Source organism: Neltuma alba, unplaced genomic scaffold (assembly GCF_004799145.2).
Source record: "Neltuma alba isolate B1F8T4 unplaced genomic scaffold, ASM479914v2 tig00002063_pilon, whole genome shotgun sequence".
Classification (NCBI taxonomy): Eukaryota; Viridiplantae; Streptophyta; class Magnoliopsida; order Fabales; family Fabaceae; genus Neltuma; species Neltuma alba.
In genome coordinates, this window is record NW_021632725.1 from 41,486 (window position 1) to 52,837 (window position 11,352).

General features: G+C 40.0%; 1 protein-coding gene and 1 pseudogene across 1 annotated transcript; both read left to right on the forward strand.

The window, feature by feature from the left end:
• Positions 1–739: 739 nt before the first annotated feature.
• LOC114716224 (protein EXORDIUM) lies at positions 740–1,875 on the forward strand. Its single transcript, XM_028901196.1, has one exon. It carries the CDS (start codon positions 814–816, stop codon positions 1,729–1,731), a length of 918 nt encoding a protein of 305 aa, XP_028757029.1. The 5' UTR covers positions 740–813; the 3' UTR covers positions 1,732–1,875.
• Positions 1,876–6,517: 4,642 nt separating this feature from the next.
• Positions 6,518–8,906, forward strand: LOC114716240 (phospho-2-dehydro-3-deoxyheptonate aldolase 2, chloroplastic-like; annotated as a pseudogene).
• The last annotated feature ends 2,446 nt before the right edge of the window (positions 8,907–11,352 follow it).

An 11,352-nucleotide genomic window follows, 5' to 3' on the forward strand; every position in this document is an offset into this window, starting at 1 on the left:
ACATATTTATCATAAACAACTAATTTAATTGATTTTCTTAATCTACTCAAATTAGTCTATTAGTTCTTATATTAAAAAACCAAGCTATAACATATAGTCTCTGGGATTTTGAGTTTTTTCATATATAAATAGTTCATATTCAAATTTTAAGTCATGGGATACGAGAGTTATTTTTAAATTCTTGTTCCTTTAAGAATTATTGGTTTTTGTTCGATAGTATTTATATTCATAGCTAGCCAGCGCCGGGTGCGTAATCCGCAGGACTAGGATAGACACGAAGCCTTTTAGTAACACGAGAGAGGGAATTAACTGACATGACATCTAACATGCAAATGACAAGCCACGCCAATGCTGAGGGGAAATAGTAGCATAATTTTTTTCTCTATAAAATGCAACAACAATGTTCTAAAAGGTAACAGTATTCTGAATTTTGATTTCAAAAATACATTATAAATTTGAAATCAGCAGTTCTCTGGCTTTGTTTTGCTTTTTTGGTGGGCGGGTGGTGGGGAGGTCGTTCGTTCGAGATTGGCCTGCCGAGATAAATCAATTTTGTCGTGTATATGCGCCTTAGCTGGCCATATACTGTGATGTCTTCATGACTCATAATTGTATCCCCGTTCCTAATAAATCACTGGCTCACGCGTCAACCAGCTGGTGCCTCCCTTGCCCTCCTTCATTCCTCTTTTGACTTCCCTCATACGCCTCCTTTCCTCCTTCCTTCCCATTTCCGCCCCCCAACCCTCCTCCTATATAAATCATTCTCTTCTCCTTACTCCCTCACAACCTCACCCACTCCGCTATCTCATCACAATGGCCTCGTCTCTTGTTCTCCAACTATTCCTCTTTGCTTCTCTCCTCCATTCCAGTTCTGCCTCCAGAACTCTCTCCCACTCATCATCCCAGAACTTCAAGTTCCAGTACCACAAAGGGCCGCTCCTTTCTGGCCCCATCTCTGTCCACCTCATCTGGTACGGTAAGTTCTCTCCTTCCCAGAGAGCCATCGTCTCCGATTTCATCACTTCCCTCTCCTCCTCCAATCCTTCCGCGACCCAACCCTCCGTCGCCGCCTGGTGGAAAACCATTCAGAAATTCTACAACCCCAAGGTCTCCCTCTCACTCGCTTCCCAAGTCCTCGACGACTCCTACTCCATGGGCAAATCTCTCACAACTCAGCAGGTTGCCAAGCTTGCATCCAAGGGTGGCCAGAAAGATGCCATCAACGTGGTTCTCACGGCTGCTGACGTCGCCGTCGACGGGTTCTGCTCCAGCCAGTGCGGCACTCACGGTACTTCGGTGGGCGCTCCTTTGCGCGGGAAGAAACACAAGACCGCTTACATCTGGGTCGGTAACTCGCAGACTCAGTGTCCTGGTCAATGCACGTGGCCATTCCACCAGCCTATTTATGGTCCTCAGAACCCACCCCTGGTTGCGCCCAACAACGATGTGGGACTCGATGGTATGGTGATCAACGTGGCGAGCCTGTTGGCCGGAACCGTCACCAACCCCTTTGGCAATGGTTTTTTTCAGGGACCAAAAGAGGCGCCACTGGAGGCGGCTTCAGCTTGCACCGGCGTCTATGGCAAAGGAGCCTACCCAGGCTACGCCGGGAACCTCTTGGTGGACTCAGTCACGGGCGCCAGCTATAACGCAAATGGGGTTAATAGCAGAAAATATCTGTTGCCTGCACTTTATGACCCCACCACCTCTTCTTGTTCTACGCTGGTATAACACGGGATGCATGCTGCAGAAGTTCAGATTGGTTACCGATGTTTTCGGCATTGAGAAATATTCTTTGATTCCTTCATTCTTTTTCCTGTGACATGGAATAAATATCTCATTTACGTATAATCAAGACAACTATATTTCTATCTATACGAGTCTATGCCTGTCCCTCCATCGTTATTGTCTTCTGCACCATTTCTTCCCTCCGCTGCGTGTCTCATCACTTTAACAAACAAGTAGTATCGTTTATGATTATTCTCTTGCAAAATGAAATTCATGACAAAGAAACGATAAGGGAATCAAGTAAGAGGGAAACCAGAAACTGAAATGAAGACTACGCGGACATACGTACAGGCAATGTTTTACATTTTAACCCGCACAAATTGAGATGGCCATCGGACTGTTGTTTCCTTTTGAGAAAGGAAAGACCGCGCAGAAGTAGAGAATAGAGATGAATGTTGGTCGCTGTTCTTTTCCAAATCAAGCGTAAAGCCAAATTTCTTGAACTGTTGTTTTTCCTGTTTTCAAGATTTTTATTTGATCAAATCGCAACCCATACTAATATTATCATGGGTCTCAATTTACAATTTTTTTAATTCCACGAAGTTTTTTTTGGGTGATTTTCTCTTTTTATTTTTGGGGGTACAGTCTCGCTTTCCAGATTTACTTGAGCGAAACCCGATCCATTGATGGCAAAAACGAAGAACCCGACCGGGAAAAAAAAAAAAAAACTCCCAATCTGAGCTCAAGTATTGGCTATCAACCTCTCCTTATCCACCGCCTTGCGGCATCAAGGAGTGGCTGATCAGAGGCACCACACCTTTTTAGACTATCACCATGTGATTGAAGAACCAGGACAATTTTTTTGGTTGCCATCTTCAGGACGCTGGGACTAGAAAAACAACACGTGTGAAACTAGAAGTAGCCGTGAACATGTGAACAAGACCCAGCTCCTAAATTTGTATGCAAAGGTTTGAAGGCTCCGAACCAATTGTCGATATGGGAGAGCATAGAAAGGCTTCGTTCCCAGGTTGTATCCGTGACGCATAAAGCCGCTTTGAATCCCGCGTAGGGTTTGACTAGTGTTGTCAGACTGAGATGCTCAACGATGACAACAAATTGAAAACTGCGGATGGCTTGCTCACCTTTGGCGTGACGATGAAACGGAGAAGCACGGTTATTTGGGAATGACTGGGGAGATTTCTTGGCTGATTGCCACATCTAGATTATACACTCTTACAAGGAAACACTGAAATGCACTATCGTCTTGTTTGGGGTTCATAGAATAGCCTTAAAATCACCCTGAGCTTGAAAGTAGTCCCAATAGGGCCGGAGTTAAGCCCTCCCAGTAAAACTGCCTAAAAACAGAGAGACGCCTACAGCAATCATTCCTCAGTGCCTCCAAGCTTTTTGGCATAAGCTCCGAGTAATCCCAGTTAAGAGGAATGATAAGTGCAATTCATTTTATTTAAAAAATAATTAATTTAGGGCTTGAATTCCTGTCAGTTAAGGTCAAGTTTAAAGGAAAAAGTCTATGGATCCGCACAAATATCCTGCCTGTGCACTTTCAGTTAATTGGGCCAAATAAACTAACGTAGGCCCAATAGTGCGATAATCGATTCAACGAAGCCCAACCCAAGTGTCAATGGCATATTCAGCCTGGCTTGATGCCAGCAGAGATAATAAATACTACTTTTAATCCTTAATATAAGAGTTAGTTAACTAATTTGAGTAGATTAAAAAATTAATTAAGTTAGTTATTTGTGACAAATAGATATTGTCTTTCTTAAAAAATCCTTGTTAATCAAATGTATTGGCTAGAATTATTATTATTACAAGAATTATATTGAGAAAAAAATGAACAAATGTGAAAGACAAAATAGATTAAATTCTTATATTTATAATCAAAATAAATGTCAAATGAGGTGTTATATTAAAAACCAGAGGTAACAATTGCGAGGAGTTAGAAGCCTGGAACGTTGGAGCAACACGACCTGCCACGGATGTGCATGTACCAAGCCGGTTGGGAATTAAAATAAAAAATACGATGACGTTGATTTGACAAGGCCTTATGCTTCCACACTCTTTAATATAAAATCTGTTTAACTAATTTGATTAGATTAAATAGGTTAGGTATGTTAGTTAACTATGATAAATATAACATGTTTTTATTTTTCTAAAATACTCTAATTATATTCATTATATTCTCACTCCCTCTCATATTTGATTATGGTTGAAGAAATATTAATAAAGTTGATTTGAAAAAAAAAAATTGATAGATATACGAAATAGATTTTATATTTAGGAAAGTCCTATATTAAGAATCTAAGGAGTATTTTAAAAGGATAAAAGAAGATACGCCTCTGATCCTTAATATAAAATCTAATTAATTTGGGTAAATAAAAGATGTTAATATGATATGTTTTCTTTAAAATACCCTAAACATTTTTTTTAATTTCCTTCCTCTATGATTATTAAAAAAATATCAATAGGATTAATTTAAAAATGAAACAATAAACATGTAAAATAAATCTTATATAAAATACCAGTATTAATTCTCTAATTAAATTTTACACTAAAGGCCTGAGGATTATCAGGAAAATAGAGGGAAGGGCGCCGAAAGTCTATGAATAAGAGCCCTAAAGACATTCTCCAATTTTGTAATTAATCTGATTAAGCAACAGAGTCTTTAGTTTCAACGATATTGTTACGGGCTACCGCTATTTTGGTAAGAGAGTGGGCTTTACCCTACAACGAATAGAGTGGGCCTGTTTTAAACGCAAATCCAGCCGAAAGGAAAACACGCAAATGAAAATGGTGCACACCTAGAGGATTTGGCTGGGGCTAATTAATTCCACGTAGATCATTTAATTTTATTAAAATTTGGGAGTAATTTTGTTCAGGACATATGAAAAAGAAGCCCTATTATTTACAGCATGTAGTCATTTCTTTTGTTTTTTTTAATCAAGAAAGTATCCCCAATCAATAACTAATCGTTTTTCAGGCGTAGGAGTCATACGAGTGGATTTTTCATTTCCTAATAAAGAATTTTTCATACACAACCAGGAATCGAATTCCCGATATCATGTTTGACTATATATAATGATTGCGTTAGATCTTGTTTGTTAACTCGTAGTACTAATTATTTCTGATCATCACGATTCATTATGGTTAGCAAAATATGGTTCATTGAGAATTTAGCTATAAATGCTACTCCTCCGGTCTTTAATATAAGACCCATTTAATTAATTTGATTAGATTAAGAAAGTTAGGTAAGTTAGTTAATTATAAGAAATATGACACATTTTTCCTAAAACATCACAATCATCTTTCTTAATATCTCATTTCCCTCTTTTACTTGATTATGGTTGAGAGAGTTTTTATAGGGATAATTTAGAGAAAATTGATAAATATGATAAATGGGTTTTATATTTAGGATCAAAACAACTCAAGAATTGAATCCTCTATTAAAGATCGGAGGAGTATTTGAATTTAGATGCACGCGTTAACTTTAGTAAGTCATGGGAAAAGATTGGGGGGGGGGGGGGGGGAATAGGGCCGTAGGGGGCATTGGCGACGGGTTTGGTAGAAGATACGTGTCGTGGAGAATGAGAGTTTTGAGTATAGGCAGGAGCTTAGCTGGACATCATATATGGAACATTAACGCATTGCTTTAACCACGTTAATATGATCGATGAAAGGAAATAAAATGCAGGACCACAATAATGCGCACTCCATTATTGCAGCGCCAAGCACTGAATAAAATAAAATAAGACAAAGGATATTTTAGTCATTTCGATCACCCAGAATCAACAATATAAGGGGTTTTCACTGCCTCAATCCCTGGCTCTGCTTAGCCATTTTCTGAGGATTTTGATATTGCGAAGCGTTTGTCCTGTTCTTTCACTCGAAGGAGAACCATCAGAGGAACCCGCAAAGCTCGGATTGAAAATCACGTTTCATCGTTTGCCTTCTTTGAGGAATATAATATCACCCACACGCTAAAATAATATCAATGCATGGCTGACGGAAAATACGAGACAGACGTAAAGATCACTACCTTAATTTAAGAACAACTTAAATATTGTAATTAATACATTACTTAATTTTAATAAATATGACATGGTCTCTCTGAAATATAAGGGGTAAAATAAATGAAAATTTATATCTAGGATTAAAATAACTCTTCAATTATATATTCCCAACATTTAACACCAGATCAACACCGTATATTCATATATTCTCCTTTTATTTTCGATAACAAAAAGGAATGACATATACTCCTGAGCACACATTTTTATTTACTCATCCATTTTAAATTTTACTGCCTATTTTCATGATGTAGGCTACACAGCAAGTCCTCAGTTACATATATTTTTCTTATTTCACGTGCAATTGAATTAATTATGTGGAGTCTTACCAAGCTAAATTGCAAAAATACTTGGACGAGCAAGGATTAATGGGAGAAAACTAAGGTAAAATATGTAATAAAACATCTAAACAAATAACCCAATTTGACTTCTTCCCCAGCTTGGACATCAGAGTGCCAAAAATAGCCTTAAGATGCCGAATTGACCAAAGCGACCTCCCTCAACAACCACCAAAACCGGACGGAGAGCAGATCCGCTTCATTTAAAAAAGGAAAAACGTGGCCACATTTCTGTCATCACAGCTGAATTTGTCAGATCTCCGCTTCCTCCGTGATATGGTGCTTCGTAGATCATAAATAAGATCTTTGGAACTGTCTGAGGATATCCACTCCTATCCAACATCACAACATACATCTGCAACAATGGCCGTGTCTACTTCCACTCCCTTACTTCCCTTGACTTCATCTTCTCTTGCTTCTTCTTCTTCCAAACACAACCCACCTTCCTTCCTCAACCACCGCAGGCATACTCCTTCCATTGTAGCCGTACATGCAGCCGAGCCTGCCAAGAAGCCTCAAGCCACTGCGACGACTTCTCCAACGTCGACAAGCACCGTCGGAGTGGGTCAGGGTAAATGGAGCCTGGAGAGCTGGAAATCGAAGAAGGCACTGCAGCTGCCGGAATACCCCAGCCAAGACGAACTGGAATCGGTGCTTAGGATCCTGGAGGGCTTCCCCCCTCTTGTGTTCGCCGGAGAAGCAAAAAGCTTGGAGGAAAGACTAGGCCAGGCTGCCATGGGAAATGCATTCCTTCTCCAAGGAGGAGACTGCGCCGAGAGCTTCAAGGAGTTCAATGCCATTAACATACGTGACACCTTCAGGATCATTCTCCAGATGAGCGCCGTTCTCATGTTCGGAGCACAAATGCCGGTTATTCAGGTCTTCGAAATAAAAATCAATATTTTGCTGCAAATATGGAATTGAATGTGTGATAAATAGTGATCATGGCGTATGTGGGTTATTAGGTGGGAAGAATGGCAGGTCAATTTGCGAAGCCGAGATCGCAGCCGATGGAGGAGAAGAACGGAATGAAGTTGCCGAGTTACAGAGGAGACAATGTGAACGGAGATGCGTTTGACGAGAAGTCGAGGACTCCAGATCCCCACAGGATGATCAGAGCCTATTGCCAATCAGCAGCGACTCTGAACCTTCTCAGAGCGTTTGCCACGGGAGGCTATGCTGCAATGCAAAGGGTCACCCACTGGAATCTGGACTTTGCGCAGAATAGTGAGCAGGGAGACAGGTCGGTGATTCTTTTAGTTACCTTTTCCGTCGTCGTCGCTTTGGCCAAACTTATCCCTTTCTAGAAAATATTCCCTACTGCCCTTTTCGGGCCATGAAATGAAAGAAAAATGAATCGGTTAAAATTTTGAGTGAATCAACTGAAAAAAGTGGACACGTGTTTTAGTTTAAGATTTTTCTGGTTGGTGAATATAGCAATGACAGAATACAGATCGTACATATAAGTTTCCAATGAAAAAGTTGTAGACTAGGGTGGCTTGGCACCGGCTCCTTAGAAACTTTTTTTTTTTTTTAAGATCAAAACCCCAAAAAAAAAAAAAAATGATAACGGGGATGCATTCAGAGGCCTTTGCCACGGAAAGGACAAATTGGACAAGTTATAGATTTGGTGATGAGAGTTGTTGACGTTTGGGGTGATCCATGGGGTGGCAGGTACCGAGAGCTTGCTCACAGAGTGGACGAAGCACTTGGATTCATGGCGGCGGCGGGGCTGACGATGGATCATCCTGTGATGAAAACGGCGGGGTTCTGGACGTCTCACGAGTGCTTGCTTTTGCCATATGAACAGTCTCTCACTCGGTTGGATTCAACCACCGGTCTCTACTATGACTGCTCTGCCCACATGCTTTGGGTTGGGGAACGCACCAGGCAACTAGACGGCGCCCACGTCGAGTTCTTGAGGGGAATTGCCAATCCTTTAGGCATCAAGGTCTCACTCTTCATTTCTCATTCTTATTGTTTGGGTTTGATGAGGGAATAATAGAGGGTAAGTGACCGTAATAATTGCTGCAGGTCAGCGATAAGATGGATCCCAACGAGCTGGTTAAACTGATTGACGTACTGAACCCGGAAAACAAGGCGGGAAGAATAACAGTGATCACGAGGATGGGAGCAGAGAACATGAGGTTAAAACTGCCGCACCTGATCAGGGCGGTGCGCAGAGCAGGCCAGATGGTGACGTGGGTCAGCGATCCCATGCACGGAAACACCATTAAGGCTCCTTGCGGCCTCAAAACTCGCCCCTTCGATGCCATCAGGGTATGCACTATACTCCTAACTCTCTATAATTGGATCTATTATAACCATGCGTTTTCGAACTTTTCTTTTCTTAAAATCAAAACACGCATTTTAATTACGTTCCTCAGTAAGAGAGATCGTGAAGGTTTTTAACATCCCAGTACTTACATTTATATATATATATATATATATATTGATGTAAACAGGCGGAGGTGACGGCATTCTTCGACGTGCACGAACAAGAAGGGAGCCACGCGGGAGGGGTGCATTTGGAGATGACGGACAGAATGTGACGGAGTGCATAGGCGGATCAAGGACGGTGACTTTCGATGACCTGGCGGCGCGTTACCACACGCACTGCGACCCTCGCCTGAATGCCTCGCAGTCACTGGAGCTGGCTTTCATCATCGCCAACCGCCTCCGATCCTCTCGGATTGTCTGTGCTTCTTCCTCCCACGCTGCCCCCTCTCTTCCCCATCTGCCTCTGTATTAAACACACCTTGTCTTCTGTAACCCCTTCCCCACTTATTCATCTTCCTGCTGCGTCTCAGCTCTTATAGTTCTTTTTGGAAAAAAAAAAATAAGTAGGAAAAAGATGAACCACTCTTTTATTATTCAATCGACTCTTGATCGTCTTCAAATTCCAGTATCCCCTTGGCCACTTCCGTGATAAACTCTTTAACATCGATAACTTTTATATGCTTAACACGTCGTGAGAATTTGTAAAAAAGAGAACAGATTGGATAGAACGATATATTGCCAATGAAAGAATCAATGGGAAAGGAATGGAAAAGGAGAGAAAAAGTAGAGTGGGTTCCATGCGGTTCAGAATCTCTCCTCTTCCCTTCTCATAATTTTTTCTTCTCTTTATTTTCTAACCATTAGATTAACATATTTAAACAGCTGAGATTTTAATTTTATAAACTATTTATAAAAACAATTTTAAAAATATTTAGTACATTTGCAAACTATTAGAATTAAATTTTAATAGAATTTGTAATTTATTATTTATTTATTTTTATAATTTAACAATTTAATAATAATTTTAAAAAGATGTAAATCTGAACTGTTAAAGTATTAATCCAATGGTTAAAAAAAAAAGAGAAAGAAAAAGAAAGGTTCCGAACCGTGCATTTGGACAACACTTTCCTAGTCATGCACTGACAACAAAATGAAAACCTTTCCTGCTTCGCGTTTTTAAATCTATTTTCTCTCATTCCTCTTCGGCTGGGCAGAATGACGTTACGATGTAAATATAACTGTCAAGGTGGGGGATATGGAAACCAGTTTCGGTAAGTGCCATACACTTATCAGATCTGAATCATTCATATCTTATTTGGATGGTCCAGATTTGATTTCTTTTTTTTTTTTTAAATTTATTCAAAATAATTATTTTAATACATTGAGAATCTAAAATAGGGATGATCTTTTGACTATCATTCTTTTTAAAAATATTTTTTTCTATTTAAAAATAATTAATTAAAGATTTCAAATTTGGATAATTCAAATGAGATATAGACGGTCCAGATCTGATGAGTTTATGATGCTCATCAAAATAATGAGTACCGAAACTGGTTCCGGGAGATATGTGACCGAAAGCACATAAGAGAATTGGTGTGGTTGTAATCGGTTACATAGATATCTTTCGTTCTAATACTCATATTTATTTATTAAAATAATTAGAAATAAACAGTACATCCGGGTCATCCAAGTTTTAAAAGTCCATGTTTGAGCTATACCAATGTGACAAAGGAAAATCCTGAGCACTAGTTTGAACATTCTGATTTTGTTTGTGAACGCCACGTCAAAATGGTCCGGGAAATTCATTATTAAGAAATTAATGATTTTGCATTTGAATTGCAGGGTCGCTATGAGGTATGAACTAAGTAGCACTCTTGCTTTTTAATTATCAAGTCCTGAGATTTGATGCTTCTGTTATTCGAGCTACTTGCAATATCAAGGGAATTTAATTCTTATATGCGATGGGCCAACTTTTCAGTTTATCCTTATTGTTCTCGTTCTTTAAGACTAGTCTACCATTCTGGTAAAAAAAAAAAAAAAGAGACTAGTCTAGCAGACTCAGATATCTATAAGAAATTTCTTTAGATAGGTTCTCCAACGTGAGTGAACAGTTGGAAGGACTACATTGGAGCTGCATTTGAACAAGATAAAAAGTCAGAAGCACATGCACATACGTATACAAGTGGCCTATAATAAGATGCAGACAAAATACCAAAGCCTCCCTTCAGACTAACTTCATATTGAAAAGTCTAGACAACCATGGGATTGGAGAGCACATGCGTTGACTAATTAATTATACCACAGGTGCGATGTAAAACCGACTACTGATAAGAGCAGTATTGTGCTGCAACCGGAGGTCCAAGATACGGCGCTCCTCTCACAACTAGGTCTGAAGGCAGAGGTATGGCCTCAAGCACGCATAACCTGCGCACACGGGTCGTCTCAGAATCAGTGGAATAATGGATTGATGTGAAAGGGTAACACGAAGCAGCAGTGAAATACCAGAAGAAGGGAAAGGAAGAGGGAAGTCAGAGAAGTATGTGGAAGGCCTTCCAAAATCTTCAGAGTATGGCGGAGAGAGCACGTCCAGAATGGCGCATGGCGTCAACGCAGTGAAGCCATGGATGTTGCCTCCACTTGTGGGAAATAATATGGATGCCTCTTGTGGTGCTTTCATTATTCCATCTATCACTCTCCCTGCCAAACCTACCACACCCGGCCACAACGTTAATTCAAGCACTTGTTCAAGTTCCTTTGTTTCATGTTTGTCAGTGGAATTGGTTTTTTCTTAGGGCTTCATTAGAATTTGGTCACGGATCGGTCTTAGTTCAGCAGGATAAACACTATAATGGCCAAATAGGGTCGGAATAGAGAAAGAGTAGCTAATTACACTTAACATCTTGGCTGGCAATGGCCTC